The sequence below is a fragment of the Lathamus discolor genome, unplaced genomic scaffold, assembly GCF_037157495.1.
Source record: "Lathamus discolor isolate bLatDis1 unplaced genomic scaffold, bLatDis1.hap1 Scaffold_1021, whole genome shotgun sequence".
NCBI lineage: Eukaryota > Metazoa > Chordata > Aves > Psittaciformes > Psittacidae > Lathamus > Lathamus discolor.
This window is the reverse complement of record NW_027069110.1, coordinates 17,471-33,504: the sequence shown is the minus strand read 5'-3', so window position 1 is coordinate 33,504 and position 16,034 is coordinate 17,471. Positions and strand designations below refer to the sequence as shown.

The 16,034-nt window shown below is 63.0% G+C and overlaps 1 protein-coding gene across 11 annotated transcripts in view; it reads right to left on the bottom strand.

Moving 5' to 3' along the window:
• Window positions 1-1,997: 1,997 nt before the first annotated feature.
• Window positions 1,998-16,034, bottom strand: part of LOC136006199 (spectrin beta chain, non-erythrocytic 4-like) — a 30,497-nt gene continuing 16,460 nt past the window's right edge. Inside the window, exons 18-29 of one of the 11 annotated variants that reach the window (XM_065664246.1) lie at window positions 14,434-14,568; window positions 11,896-12,159; window positions 10,014-10,223; window positions 8,900-8,989; window positions 7,561-7,839; window positions 6,250-6,380; window positions 5,948-6,097; window positions 5,516-5,798; window positions 4,037-4,659; window positions 3,215-3,353; window positions 2,829-2,913; window positions 1,998-2,172 (exon numbers count right to left, since the gene is read on the bottom strand). In XM_065664246.1, coding sequence (XP_065520318.1) covers window positions 2,087-2,172; window positions 2,829-2,913; window positions 3,215-3,353; window positions 4,037-4,659; window positions 5,516-5,798; window positions 5,948-6,097; window positions 6,250-6,380; window positions 7,561-7,839; window positions 8,900-8,989; window positions 10,014-10,223; window positions 11,896-12,159; window positions 14,434-14,568 — 2,475 coding nt within the window. In that variant the 3' untranslated portion in view covers window positions 1,998-2,086. Of the gene's footprint in view, window positions 2,173-2,363; window positions 2,691-2,825; window positions 2,914-3,214; window positions 3,354-4,036; window positions 4,660-4,831; window positions 5,799-5,947; window positions 6,153-6,249; window positions 6,381-7,560; window positions 7,840-8,899; window positions 8,990-10,013; window positions 10,224-11,895; window positions 12,160-14,433; window positions 14,569-16,034 lie in introns of those variants that run through there. The other 10 variants (XM_065664245.1, XM_065664241.1, XM_065664248.1 and 7 more) reach the window with 10 other exon arrangements.

The following is a 16,034-nucleotide window of genomic DNA, read 5'->3' as shown; positions in this document are numbered from 1 at the left end:
GACATCAATGGATGTTGCAAAGGGGACACCAAGGGGACATCAATGGATGCCAAGGGGACCCCAATGCGATGCCAAGGGGACACCAAGTGATGCCAAGGGGACATCAATGGATGCCAAGGGGACACCAATGCGATGCCAAGGGGACACCAAAGTGATGCCAAGGGGACACCAATGGATGCCAAGGGGACACCAAGGGACCCCAATGCGATGCCAAGGGGATGCCACATGGAAGTGAAGGGAACACCAAGGGGACTCCGAGGGGTCCCTCGCTCCTCACCGAAGCGGGCGCAGGGCCTCCCGCCTCCTTCTCCTGCAGCTGCTCCACGATGTCGGCCAGGGTCGCTTTGCTGTGGGGGGGCCGGGGTGAAACGGGGAGACCCCGTCCAGCCCCGCTCCATCCCCACCCCCATCCCGGTCCCTCCCCATCCCCATCCCGGTACCATCCCCATCCCATCCCCATCCCCTCCCCATCCCATCCCCATCCCCATCCCCATCCCATCCCCATCCCATCCCCATCCATCCCCACCCATCCCTTCCCCATCCCCATCCCCATCCCATCCCATCCCATCCCCATCCCCATCCCCATCCCACCCCATCCCCGCGCCGCTCCCTCCCCTCACCCTTTGCCGTCGGGGCGCGCCTCGGGCTCGCTCGATTCCTGCCGCTCCAAGCGCCGCTCCCTCCGCTCCCGTCTCCGCTCCAGGAGCCCCGGCCGGGGCTCGGCCGCAGCCTCGGGCTCCGGTGCGGGGGGGTCCCCGGAGGGGGGCGGCTCCGAGGCCCCCGGCGAGCCCTGGACGCGGTCGCGCTGTGGCTGCAGCCGCTCGGGGCGCAGCTCCTGGCGCACGAGGCCCACGCGTGGCTCCGGCCCTGCCGGTCCCGGTCCCGATCCTGATCCCGATCCCGATCCCGATCCCGATCCTGGTCCTGGTCCCGGTGCCGTTGGGGCCCCCGAGGGGTCCCCGGGGAACTTGCGGCTCAGGAGAGGGGTCGGGGGCTGCTTGGTCTGCTCGGCGCGGAGCTTCTCGAGCTGCGGGGGGGGTACACGGGTGAGGGAGGTGGGGGGGGACGGGATGGGGATGGGATGGGGATGGAGATGGGAATGGAGATGGAGATGATGGAGATGGGATGAGGATGGAGATGGAGATGGGATGAGGATGGAGATGATGGAGATGGAGATGATGGAGATGGAGATGATGGAGATGGAGATGATGGAGATGGAATGAGGATGGAGATGTTGGAGATGTGATGGAGATGGAGATGATGGAGATGGAGATGGGATGAGGATGGAGATGATGGAGATGGGTTGGGGATGGAGATAGAGATGATGGAGATGGGATAAGGATGGAAATGATAGCAATGGGATGGGGATGGAGGTGATGGAGATGGGATGGGGATGGGGATGGAGGTGATGGAGATGATGGAGAAGGAGATGGGATGAGGATAGAAATGATGGGGATGGGATGGGGATGAAAATGGTGGAGATGTTGGAGATGGGATGGAGATGGGGATGGAGATGATGGAGATGGGGATGGAATGGAGATGGAGATGATGGAGATGGGGATGGCAGGGGGGACAGGGATGGAGATGATGCAGATGGAGATGGGATGAGAATGGAAATGATGGGGATGGGGACGGGATGGGGATGAAGATGGTGGAGATGATGGGGATGGGATGGGGATGGAGATGACTGGCATAGGATGGAGATGGGAATGGGGATGAAGATGAGGGAGATGATGGGGATGGGGATGGGGATGTGACGAGGCCCGGGGCTGCCCCGCGCTGCCCTCACCGTCGTGAGCCTCCTCAAGGAGCTGAACTTCTCCTCCCAAGCAGCGGCCGCCTTGCGGAAAGCCTCGTGGCGCCGGATGAGCTGCTCCACCTCGTCCACGCTGCTGCCCAGCTCCTGGCTCCGGAGCAGCGGCTCCTGCGCCGTCAGCCACGCGTCGGCCACCACGGCCTCCTGGGCGAACTGGTGCACCTCCAGCACTGCGGGGGACCGCGCGCGGTCACCATCACCCGCGGCACCGCGGGTACCGCATGCGGTCACCATCACCTCCAGCACCGCAGGTACCGCATGCGGTCACCATCACCTCCAGCACCGCAGGTACCGCATGCGGTCACCATCACCTCCAGCACCGCAGGTACCGCATGCAGTCACCAGCACCTCCAGCACTGCGGGGACCGCGCGCGGTCACCATCACCCGCGACACCGCGGGTACCGCATGAGGTCACCATCACCTCCAGCACCGCAGGTACCGCATGCAGTCACCATTACCTCTGGCACAGCAGGTACCGCATGCAGTCACCATCACCTCCAGCACCGCGGGTACCGCATGCAGTCACCATTACCTCCAGCACTGCGGGGACCGCGCGCGGTCACCATCACCCGCGGCACCGTGGGTACCGCATGCGGTCACCATCACCTCCAGTACCACGGGTACTGCATGCAGTCACCAGCACCTCCAGCACCATGGGTACCGCATGCAGTCACCATTACCTCTGGCACCGCAGGTACCGCATGCAGTCACCATCACCTCCAGCACCGCGGGTACCGCATGCAGTCACCATTACCTCCGGTACTACGGGTACTGCATGCAGTCACCATCACCTCCAGCACCATGGGTACCGCATGCAGTCACCATTACCTCTGGCACCGCGGGTACCGCATGCAGTCACCATCACCTCTGGTACTATGGGTACCGCATGCAGTCACCATCACCTCCGGCACAGCGGGTACCACATGCAGTCACCAGCACCTCCAGCACCGCGGGTACCGCATGCGGTCACCGTCACCCCCAGCACCGGCGCCCGCCCCACGGCGCACTCACTCTGCTGCAGCCACTCCCAGTGCTTGTCCCACGTCTCCAACATCTCCTTCTTCTTCGTGAGCAGCTTCTCCACGTGGGCTTTGATCTGGAGGGGTTGGGGCAACCGCAGTGGGTTGGGACCTCCTCAATGGGTCGGGGTCACCCCAATGGTTTGGGACCTCCTCAATGGGTTTGAACTCCCCCAAATGGGTTGGAATCACCCCAATGGGTTGGGACCTCTTCAATGGGTTGGAACCCTTCCAAATGGGTTGGGATCACCCCAATGGGTTGGGATCACCCCAATGAGTTGGGATCACCCCAATGATTTGGGATCACTCCAATGGGTTGTGATCACCCCAACGGGTTGGGAACCCCCCCAGTGGGTTGGGACCCGTCAATGGCTGCACCTCATCGGCCGCTGGGCTCTTGCTGAGCACGAGGCTCTTGCCCAGCTCCAGGCAGCTGGAGATGCTCTTGGCTCGGGCTTCGATCTCGTTCTTGAGGCTCTGGTGGTCGCTCATCAGCAGCTCCACCGAGGAGACGTCCCTGCGAGGGGGGGGGACACGGTGAGGGTCTCCTTGTCCTTGGGATGGGGCCTTGGTGCCATGGGTGGGATGGGGGCTTGGTGCCATGGATGGGATGGGGCCTTGGAGCCATGGGTGGGATGGGGCTTGGAGCCATGGGTGGGATGGGGCTTGGTGCCATGGGTGGGATGGGTCCTTGGTGCCATGGGTGGGATGGGGCTTGGTGCCATGGGTGGGATGGGGCTTGGTGCCATGGGTGGGATGGGGCTTGGTGCCATGGATGGGATGGGGGCTTGGGGTGGGAATTGGGTCCTTGGGATGGGAATTGGATTCTTGGGGTGGGAATTGGGTCCTTGGGGTGGGAATTGGGTCCTTGGAGTGCAAAATGGGTCCTTGGGATTGGGAGTGGGTCCTTGGGATGGGACGTGGTCCTATGGATCAGACGTGGTCCTTGGGATGGGACATGGTCCTTGGGGTCAGACGTGGTCCTTGGATGGAATTGGATTCTTGGGGATGGGAATTGTGTCCTTGGGGTGCAAAATGGGTCCTTGGGGTGCAAAATGGGTCCTTGGGATTGGGAGTGGGTCCTTGGGATGGGACGTGGTCCTATGGGTCAGACGTGGTCCTTGGGATGGAATTGGGTCCTTGGGGTGGGAATCGGGTCCATCCCCCCCCGTCCCCCCGTCCCCCCCCGTCCCCACCAACCTTGGCTTCTCCCCGGCTCCCATCTGCTGCAGGACCCCGTCCATCCACGCGGCCAGGTCCCTGGCGGCGGTGAGGAAGCGGCCGCGCTCGGCGACGCCGGCCACGTGCAGGCGGCAGCGGTCGCAGGCGCCCAGCAGCTCCTTCCAGGCGCGCAGCACCTCCTGCTCGCGCGCCGCGATGGCCTCGGCGTTGTCGCCGGCGTAGAGGGTGCGGAGCTGCGCCGCCGCCTCCTGCAGCCGCCGCACTTGGCTCACCAGCACCTCCACGTCGTGCTCGAAGGCGCCCAGCGCCCGTTGCAAGGCGCCGGCGGCACCGCGGCCGTCGCGGGCCGCCAGCTCCGGCAACCGGCGCCGCCGCTCCTCGATGAGCGCCAGGAGCTCCTTGCAGTCGTTGAAGAACTTGTGGAGCTCGTGCGAGGCCGCCAGCATCTGCGCCCGCGTCTCCATGAGCTCCAGGAGCTCGGCCCACGCCTCGTTGACGCCGTCCTTCCACTCGGCGATGGTGGCGGCGTCGGCGTGGCCGTAGTCGATGAGCTCGTCCACCATCTGGTTGAGCGCGGCGATGCGCTCCTGCCCCACGCTGCCCGTCTCGCTGGCGAACTCCAGGAACTTCTCCTGCAGGAGCTGCGGGCGTTTTTTTGGGGGGGGGGGGGGGGGGAAAGGGGTGAGAGGGGGGAAGAGGGAGAGGGATGGAGATGGGAAGCACTGGAGGGAGCTGGGATGGTGCCCAGGACGATGCATTCATGGTACCCAGGATGGAGCTGGGATGATGCCCAGGATGAAGTATTGATGGTACCCAGGATGGAGCAGGAACGATGCCCAGGATGGAGCAGGGATGATGCCCAGGATGGAGCTGGGATGATGCCAGGATGAAGCATTGATGGTACCCAGGATGGAGCAGGGATAATGCTCAGGATGGAGCAGGGATGATGCCCAGGATGGAGCAGGGATGATGCCCAGGATGGAGCATTGATGGTACCCAGGATGGAGCAGGGATGACGCCTGGGATGATGCCCAGAATGAAGCAGGGATGGTGCCCAGGATGGAGCAGGGATGATGTCCAGGATGGAGCAGGGATGGTACCGAGGATGGAGCAGGGATGATGCCCAGGATGATGTATTGGTGGTACCCAGGATGGAGCAAGGATGGTGCCCAGCATGGAGCAGGGATGGTGCCCAGGATGGAGCAGGGATGATGCCAGGACGGAGCTCGGATGGTGCCAGGACGGAGCTGGGATGGTGCCCGGGATGGAGCTGGGATGGTGCCAGGAAGCCCAGGATGGAGCAGTGATGATGCCCAGGACAATGCATTGAAGATACCCAAGATGGAGCAGGGATGGTGCCTGGGATGGAGCAGGGATGGTGCCCAGGATGGAGCAGGGATGGTGCCTGGGATGGAGCAGGGATGGTGCCCAGGATGGAGCAGGGATGGTGCCCAGGATGGAGCAGGGATGATGCCCAGGACAATGCATTGATGGTACCCAGGATGGAGCAGGGTTGATGCCCAGGATGGAGCAGGGATGATGCCCAGGACAATGCATTGATGGTACCCAGGATGGAGCAGGGTTGATGCCCAGGATGGAGCAGGGATGATGCCCAGGACGATGCATTGATGGTACCCAGGATGGAGCAGCGATGATGCTCAGGATGGAGCAGGGATGACGCCCAGGACGATGCATTGATGGTACCCAGGATGGAGCAGGGATGGTGCCCGGGACGACCCCCAGGACAATGCCCTGACGCTGCCACCCCCACGATGCAGCCCTGACAGCACCATCACCCCCAGGACCCCTGTCAGGAGCAGCGCCCACACCAAGACCCCCCTCTGGTCCTGCACCACCACCATCGCACCCATCTCATCCATCCCGGTGATACCCCCCCCCCCCCCCCCCGAACCAAGGACCCCATCTCACGGTGACGTGCTCGAAGTCCTGGCCCAGCTCCGGCGACCCGGCCACCACCTCCTTCTCGGCGATCCAGTGCTCGAGCTCGTCCACCTCGCGGTTGAGCTGGTAGAGCCAGTACTGCTGCTCCAGCTTGGCCTTGCGCTCCTCCACCAGCTCCTTCAGAGACACGTACAGCCGGTCAACCTGCGACTGCCGCCTGCTGACCTGTTCGCTGGGCAAGGGACACAGCGCCCGGTGAGCGCCCGGCACCCGTGGGTGCCCCGCTTTGGGCCTGCCGGGGATGGGGGACCCCCGGAGCTTCACCCCACCTTTGCGGGTGGCCGAGCTCCAGCAGCGCCCGGCACTGGCGCGAGAGCTGGGCGATGGTTTCCTCGTAGTTCTCCACCGTCTGCTCGGTCAGGAGGTGCTTCTTGAGGAGCTGCAGGGTGCTCTGCTCGTCCTGGGGGGGGCAGAATGGGGGCACGGGGCGGGGGGGGTACAGGTGGGCTCCTATGGGCCGCTGGAGGCGTAGGGCCGTAGGGTGGGGTGGGAGGTGTTGGGTGGGATGGGAGCTATAGGGTGGGATGGTATCCATAGGGTGGGATGGTATCCATAGGGTGGGATGGGAGTCATGGAGTGGGATGGGAGTCATGGAGCCATAGAGTAGGATGGGAGCCATAGGGTGGGATGGGAGTCATTGGATGAGATGGGAGTCATGGAGCCATAGAGTGGGATGGGAGTCATGGAGTGTGTCTCCCCCCATCCCACCCGTCCTCCTGAGCCCTCCATGTGGTCCAGGTCCACCCGCATCCCCCACCCCATCCATCCTCCTGAGCCCTCCACTTGGGCCATGAGCATCCTTCATCCCATCCATCCTCCTGCTCTCTCCACCTGCATCCCCCATCCCATCCATCCTCTTCAGCTTTTCATGTGGTCCATGAGCATCCTTCATCCCATCCATCCTCTTGAGCTCTCCATGAGCATCCTTCATCCCATCCATCCTCCTGCGCTCTTCTTGTGGTCCATGAGCATCCTTCCTCCCACCCATCCTCCTGCGCTCTCCATGTGGTCCATGAGCATCCTTCAACCCACCCATCCTCCTGTGCTCTCCTTGTGGTCCATGAGCATCCTTCATCCCACCCATCCTCCTGAGCCCTCCACTTGGTCCATGAGCATCATTCATCCCACCCATCCTCCTGTGCTCTTCTTGTGGTCCATGAGCATCCTTCATCCCACCCATCCTCCTGCGTTCTCCATGAGCATCCTTCATCCCACCCATCCTCCTGTGCTCTCCTTGTGGTCCATGAGCATCCTTCATCCCACCCATCCTCCTGAGCCCTCCACTTGGTCCATGAGCATCATTCATCCCACCCATCCTCCTGTGCTCTTCTTGTGGTCCATGAGCATCCTTCATCCCACCCATCCTCCTGCGCTCTCCATGTGGTCCATGAGCATCCTTCATCCCACCCATCCTCCTGCGCTCTCCATGTGGTCCATGAGCATCCTTCCTCCCACCCATCCTCCTGTGCTCTCCTTGTGGTCCATGAGCATCCTTCATCCCACCCATCCTCCTGCGCTCTCCATGTGGTCCACGAGCATCCTTCACCCCCCTCATCCTCCCCCCCCACCCCGGTGTCCACCTTGCCCTTGTCGTCGCTCATGAGCAGCAGCTCCTGCTCGCCCAGCCAGGCCTCCACCTCGGCCACGTCGCACTTGTACTGCTCCAGCTGGAAGGCGGCGTCCAGCGCCTGCTGCCGCCGCTCCGCCTGCTCCTGCAGCTCCCCCCACAGCGAGCCCAGGCGCTCCAGCAGCCGCCGCACGCCCTCGGCCTCGGGGCTGCGGATCGAGGCCACGGCCCCGGCGCGCTCCAGGACCTCGGCCACGCGCGGGCGATGGACCTGGATCTCCCGGCGCAGGGTCTGGGGTGGGGGGGACACACAGGTTAGGAGGGGGGGTTAATGGGGGGGTCAATGGAGGTGATGATGGGGTGTCGATGAGAGGGTTAGGGTTAGGGTTAGGGTTAGGGTTATGGGTTATGGGTTATGGGTTAGGGTTAGGGTTATGGGGGGGTCAAGGGGGGTGTCAATGGGGGATCAATGGAGGTGATGATGGGGTGTCGATGAGAGGGTCAATGGGGGGGTCAAGGGGGGTGTCAATGGGGGGTCAATGGAGGTGATGATGGGGTGTCGATGAGAGGGTCAAGGGGGGGGTCAAGGGGGGTGTCAATGGAGGTGTCAATGGGGGGTCAATGGAGGTAATGATGGGGTGTCGATGAGAAGGACAATGGGGGGTCAATGAGAGGGTTAATGGGGGGGTCAAGGGGGGGTCAATGGAGGTGTCAATTTGGGGGCAATGGAGGTGATGATGGGGGGGCAATGAGATGGTCAATGGGGGGGTCAAGGGGGGTGTCAATGGGGGTCAATGGAGGTGACAATGGGGGGGCCAATGAGAGGGTTGATGGGGGGGTCAAGGGGGTTAATGGAGGTGTCAATCGGGGGTCAATGGAGGTGATGATGGGGTGTCGATGAGAGGGTCAAGGGGGGTGTCAATGGTGGGTCAATGGAGGTGATGATGGGGTGTCAATGAGAGGGTTAATGGGGGGGTCAAGGGGGGTGTCAATGGGGGGTCAATGGAGGTGACAATGGGGGGGTCAATGGAGGTGACAACGGAATCTCAATGAGAATGTTAATGGAGGGGTCAATGGGGTCTCAATGAGAGGGTTAATGGGTGTCAAGGGGGGTGTCAATGAGAGGGTTAATGGGGGGGTCAATGGAGGTAACAATGGGGTGTCAATGAGAGGGTTAATGGGGGGGTCAATGGGGGAGTCAATGGAGGTGACAATGGGGGAGTCAATGGGGGGGTCAATGGGGGTCAATGAAGGGGTCAACGGAGGTGACAATGGGGGGTCAATGGGGGTATCAATTGGGGGTTCAATGGGGGGTCAATGGGGGTGTCAATGGGGGGGTCAATGGGGCTGACCTGGTTCTTCTTGATGAACTGCTGCACCGTCTGCAGGTTGGTGCCGTGCTCCTTCAGCGTGGCCAGGGGCAGGCGGTCCTGCACCCACAGCTGCGGGGGGGCAACGGTGTCATCCTGCTCCCATCCCCATCCAATGCCCATCTGCATCCTCAATTTCATCCCATCCCCATCCTCATCCTCATCCCATGCCCATCGTCATCTTTATCCCATCTCCATCCTCATCCCATCCCCATCTCCATCCTCATCCTGTTCCCAGCCTCATCCTTATCCCCATCTCCATCCGCATCCCCATCCTCATCCCATCCTCATCCCCATCCTCATCCTCATCCCATCCATATCCTCATCTTCATCCCCATCTCCATCCTCACTGCCATTCTTATCCCATCTTCATCCCATCCCAATCCTCATCCCATCCCCATCCTCTTCATCATCCCTTCCCCATCCCCACTCCATCCCCATCTCCATCCTCATTCCATCCTCATCTTCATCCCCATCCTCATCCCATCCCCACCCTCATCCCACCCCCATCTTTATCTCCATCATCATCCCATTCCCATTCCTATCCTCATCCCCGTCCTCATCCTCATCCCATTCCCATGCTCATCCCATCCCCATCCTCGTATTCATCCTCATCCTCATCCCATTCCCATCCTCATCCTCATCCCATCCCCATCTCCATCCTCATCCTCATCCTTCTCTCATCCCACCCCCATCTTTATCCCCATCATTATCCCATTCCCATCCCCATCCTCATCCCCATCCCATCCCCATCTTCATCCCATCCCCATCCCATCCCCATCCCATCCCATCCTCATCCCCATCCCATCCCCATCCCCATCCCATCCCCATCCCATCCCATCCCCATCCCATCCCATCCCCATCCTCATCCTCATCCCATCCCCATCCCATCCCCATCCCCATCCCATCCTCATCCTCATCCCATCCCCATCCTCATCCCCATCCCATCCTCATCCTCATCCCATCCCCATCCCATCCTCATCCCATCCCCATCCCATCCCCATCCCCATCCCATCCCATCCCATCCCCATCTTTATCCCCATCCCATCCCCATCCCCATCCCCATCCCATCCCATCCCGCCCCCCCGGCACTCACCATCTCGTCCTCCAGCTCGTGGCTGACCTGATGGACCTCTTTGGAGGCGAGCAGGATCCTCCGGCGCTCCTTGAGGGGCTCGATGAGGCGCACGATGCGGGTGCCCACGGCGCTCGGCCGCTCGGCCACCGCCGGCACCGGCAGCGCCGCAGCCTGCGCCTGCAGCTGCCCCACCTCCTGGCACCACTCCTGCACCTGCGTCTCCATCGTCTGCAGGGACCACCACAAGGACCCCATAGAGCGGGGGCCCCATAGAGTGATGGCCCCATAGAGCAGGGTCCCCATAGAGTGATGGCCCCATAGAGCAGGGTCTCCATAGCGAGGGGTCCCCATAGAGTGATGGCCCCATAGAGCAGGGTCTCCATAGCGAGGGGTCCCCATAGAGTGATGGCCCCATAGAGCAGGGTCTCCATAGCGAGGGGTCCCCATAGAGTGATGGCCCCATAGAGTGATGGCCCCATAGCGAGGGGTGCCCATAGAGTGATGGCCCCATAGAGCAGTGTCCCTATAGCAAGGGGTCCCCATAGCAAGGGGTCCCCATAGAGTGATGGCCTCATAGAGTGATATCCCCATAGACTGATGTCCCACATAGAGCGGTGTCCCCATAAAGTGATGTCCCACATAGAGTGATGGCCCCATAGAGTGATATCCCCATAGAGTGATGTCCCACATAGAGCGGGGTCCCCACAGAGTGATGTCCCACATAGAGTGGGGTCCCCATAGAGCCGGGTCCCCATAGAGAGTGGTCCCTTTAGAGTGATGGCCCCATAGACTGGGGTCTCCATAGCGAGGACTCCCCATAAGAGTGATGTCCCCCATAGAGTGATGTCCCCATAGAGCAGTGTCCCCATAGAGTGATGCCCCCATAGAGATGTCCCCCATAGAGTGATGTCCCCATAGAGCAGCATCCCCATAGCAAGGTGTCCCCATAGACTGATGTCCCCCATAGCGAGGGGTCCCCCTAGAGTGATGCCCCCATAGAGATGTCCCCCATAGAGTGATGCCCCCATAGATCAGTGTCCCCATAGAGTGATGCCCCACATCGAATGGGGTCCCCATAGAGTGATGCCCCCATAGAGATGTCCCCCATAGAGTGATGCCCCCATAGAGATGTCCCCCCTAGAGTGATGCCCCCATAGATCAGTGTCCCCATAAAGTGATGCCCCACATCGAATGGGGTCCCCATAGAGTGATGCCCCCATAGAGCAGTACCCCCCATAGAGTGATGCCCCCATAGATCAGTGTCCCCATAGAGTGATGCCCCACATCGAATGGGGTCCCCATAAAGTGATGCCCCACATCGAATGGGGTCCCCATAGAGTGATGCCCCCATAGATCAGTGTCCCCATAAAGTGATGCCCCCATAGAGATGTCCCCCCTAGAGTGATGTCCCCATAGATCAGTGTCCCCATAGAGTGATGCCCCCATAGATCAGTGTCCCCATAAAGTGATGCCCCACATCGAATGGGGTCCCCATAGAGTGATGCCCCCATAGATCAGTGTCCCCATAAAGTGATGCCCCCATAGAGATGTCCCCCCTAGAGTGATGTCCCCATAGATCAGTGTCCCCATAGAGTGATGCCCCCATAGATCAGTGTCCCCATAAAGTGATGCCCCCATAGAGATGTCCCCCCTAGAGTGATGCCCCCATAGATCAGTGTCCCCATAGAGTGATGCCCCCATAGAGATGTCCCCCATAAAGTGATGCCCCCATAGATCAGTATCCCCATAAAGTGATGCCCCACATCGAATGGGGTCCCCATCCCTGTCCCCATCCTGCTGCAGGTCTTGGTACCCATCCCACCTCTACGTGTTCGAGTTGGTGTCCCCCTCCCCCCCCCCATCCCCCCCCATCCCCCATCCCCCCCCCATCCCCCCCCACCTGCAGCCGCTCCAGCTCCCTGCGCACCCCGCGCAGGTCCCGCACCGGCCCCGCTCCGCCCAGGTCCCTCTCGAGCCGCCCCAGCCGCTCCTCCACGGCCGCGCAGCCCCGGGCCAGGCGCTCGGCGGCGGCCGCCTCGGCCAAGCGGCGGCTCCGGGCCCGGCTCGCGGCCTCCAGCTCCGCCCAGCGCCGCCGCAGCTCCTCCAGCTCCGCCCGCAGCGCGCCCGCAGCCTCCGGGTGGCGCTGGAGCAGAGCGGCCCCCTCCTGGGGGGGGGGGGGGTCAGGGGGGGGGGGGCAATGGGGATGGGGGGGGGGGCAATGGGGATGGGGGGGGTCAGGGATGGGGGGGACCCAATGGGGATGGGGGGGACCAATGGGGATGGGGGGGGTCAGGGATGGGGGGGTCAGGGATGGGGGGGGCAATGGGGATGGGGGGGGTCAGGGATGGGGGGGTCAGGGATGGGGGAACCCAATGCGGATGGGGAGGGTCAGGGGGGGCAGCAACGGGGGGGGGGGGGCAATGGGGATAGGGGGGACCAATAGATATGGGGGGGACCCAATGGGGATGGGGGGGGTCAGGGATGGGGGGCTCAGGGATGGGGGGGACCCAATGGATATGGGGGGGACCCAATGGGGATGGGGGGGGTCAGGGATGGGGGGGACCCAATGGGATGGGGGGGCAGGGATGAGGGGCAGCAATGGGGATGGGGGGGGTCAGGGATGGGGGAACCCATTGGATATGGGGGGAACCCAGTGGATATAGGGGGGACCCAATGGGGATGGGGCAGCAATGGGGATGGGGGGGAGGCAATGGGGATGGGGTGTGGGGGGACCCCATGTAATGGATATGGGGGGGTCAGGGATGGGGGGACCAATGGGGATGGGGGGGGCCAATGGGGATGGGGGGGGTCAGGGATGGGGGGGACCCAATGGGGATGGGGGGGGTCAGGGATAGGGGGGACCCAATGGGGATGGGGGGGGTCAGGGATGAGGGGCAGCAATGGGGATGGGGGGGGTCAGGGATGGGGGAACCCATTGGATATGGGGGGAACCCAGTGGATATAGGGGGGACCCAATGGGGATGGGGGAACCCAATGGATATAGGGGGGACCCAATGGGGATGGGGGAACCCAATGGATATAGGGGGAACCCAATGGATATAGGGGGGACCCAATGGGGATGGGGGAACCCAATGGATATAGGGGGGACCCAATGGGGATGGGGGAACCCAATGGATATAGGCGGGACCCAATGGGGATGGGGGGCAGCAATGGGGATGGGGGGGAGGCAATGGGGATGGGGTGTGGGGGGACCCCATGTAATGGATATGGGGGGGTCAGGGATGGGGGGGACCCAATGGGGATGGGGGGGTCAGGGATGGAGGGACCCAATGGAGGTGGGGGGACACAATGGATATGGGGGGGGACCCAAAGGATATGAGGGGGGTCAGGGATAGGGAACCCAATGTGGGGGGACCCCCAATGGATATGGGGGGGTCAGGGATGGGGAACCCAATAGACGAGGGGAGGTCGGGGGGGGGAACCCAATGGGATGGGGGGACCCCATAGAATGGGGTGGTGGGGACCCAATGGATATAGGGGGTCAGAGATGGGGGACCCAATGGGGGGTGGGTCAGAGATGGGGGACTCAATAGATATGGGGGGGGGGTCAGGGATGGGGGGGACCCATTGATATGGGGGGTCAGGGGTGGGGGGAGCCAATGGATATGGGGGGGAACACCTAGTGAACTGGGGATGGGGGGTCAGGGTTAGGGGGACCCCATGGAATCGGATGTGGGGGGACCCCATGGAATTGGGGTGCAGGGGGGTCAGGGTTGGGGGCACCCCATGGAATTGGATGTGGGGGGACCCCATGGAATTGGGGTGCAGGGGGGTCAGGGTTGGGGGCACCCCATGGAATTGGATGTGGGGGGACCCCATGGAATTGGGGTGCAGGGGGGTCAGGGTTGGGGGCACCCCATGGAATTGGATGTGGGGGGCCCCATGGAATTGGGGTGCAGGGGGGTCAGGGTTGGGGGCACCCCATGGAATTGGATGTGGGGGGACCCCATGGAATTGGGGTGCAGGGGGGGTCAGGGTTGGGGGCACCCCATGGAATTGGATGTGGGGGGGACCCCATGGAAAGGGGCTTGGGGGGGGGGGGGGGGTCCGGGTTTGGGGGGATGGGAGGGGGGGGGGTTCCCCATGGAAGGGGGGGGGACCCCAGGAGCCGTGGGGAGCGCCCCCTGGTGGAGGGAGGCCGCGGGTTGGGGGGGGGGGGGGAAGCCGGGGGTGGGGAGGGGGGGGGGGGGGCAGGGAATGCACCGAGAAGAGGGGGGGGGGATGCAGGGAAACGCAGCAAAGGGGGGGCACAAACACCGCATCCCCCCCCCCCCCAAAACACCCCCATGGTTGAAGCCCTCCCCATCCCCATTCCCCCCCATCCCCATTCCCCCCCATCCCCATTCCCCCCCATCCCCATCCCCATTCCCCCCCATTCCCCCCCATTCCCCCCCCCATCCCCGTGTCCCCCCCCCACCTTCTCAATCTTCTCCAGCCACTCTTTGCTCTGCGCCAGCTCGGCCAGGAAGCTCTGATGCCTCATCCAGGGTTTGGGGGGGTCCCGGGGGGGGTCCCCGGCCATCAGCACCTTCTCCTGGATCCACTCATCCAGCTGGAACGGGGGTGGGAAGCGGAGCGAGGGAGGCAGGGAACGGGGGGGGGGATGTGAGGTTGGAGGCCTCCCCCCCCCCCAAAGGGATCCCCACAAGGCTCAGGGGTTGGGGGGGGGGGGGGGGGGCAAGGATGACGCGGTGGGGATGGGGATGGGGATGGGGATGGGATGGGGATGGGATGGGGATGGGGATGGGGATGGGATGGGATGGGGATGGGATGGGGATGGGATGGGATGGGGATGGGATGGGGATGGGATGGGGATGGGGATGGGATGGGGATGGGGATGGGGATGGGATGGGGATGGGGATGGGGATGGGATGCGGCTGATGGAGGGGGAGGCTGATGCTGAGGATGCCGCCGGCGGTGCTGAGGGCGGCCCCGGCGCGGTGCTGCGGTGCCGCTGCAGCAGCGGCTGCTGCATCCGAGCGCCCGGTAACTGCGCCAGGAAATCCCGGCGAGCGCGGCCGGATGCAGCCGGGAGGAACCGGGAGGAACCGGGAGGAAACGGGAGGAAACGGGAGGAAACGGGAGGGAGGCGGCGTGGGGGTGGGATGGGGATGGGATGGGGCCGGGATGGGGCCGGGATGGGGCCGGAATGGGGCTGGAAAAGGGATGGGATGGAGCCGGGATGGGGCCGGGATGGGGCTGGAATGGAGCTGGAATGGGGCTGGAGTATGGATGGGATGGGGCTGGAATAGGGCTGGGATGGAACCGGGATGGGGCTGGAGTAGGGCTGGGATGGAGCCGGGATGGGGCTGGAATAGGGCTGGGATGGAGTCGGGATGGGGCTGGAATAGGAATGGGATGGAGTCGGGATGGGGCTGGAAGAGGGATGGGATGGAGCCGGGATGGGGCTGGAATAGGGATGGGATGGAGTCGGTATGGGGCTGGAATAGGGATGGGATGGAGCTGGGATGGAGCTGGAATAGGGATGGAATGGAGTCAGGATGGGGCTGGAATAGGGCAAGGATGGAACCGGGATGGAGCTGGAATGGGGCTGGAGTATGGATGGGATGGGGCTGGAATAGGTCTGGGATGGAGCCGGGATGGGGCTGGAATAGGGCTGGGATGGAGCCGGGGCAGCTCCCAACGGGACCCCCCCAAGATGCTGAGGAGCTTCCGGGGACACCCCTGGACCAACAACCCCTCCGCCCCCCCCCCCCCAGATATGGGTGATCCCAGCCCCACTGCCATGGGGACACTGGGATGGTGGGAACGTGGACATGGGGGACACCAAATGGGGGGACACCAAATGGGGGGACACCAACATTGGGGGTCACCAACATTGGGGGACACCAAATGGGGGGACACCAAATGGGGGGACACCAACATTGGGGAACACCAACATTGGGGGTCACCAAATGGGGGGACACCAACATTGGGAGACACCAGCTCTGGGGGACACCAACACTGGGGTTCACCAAGAAGGGGGGACATGGACATGGGGGACACCAACATTGGGAG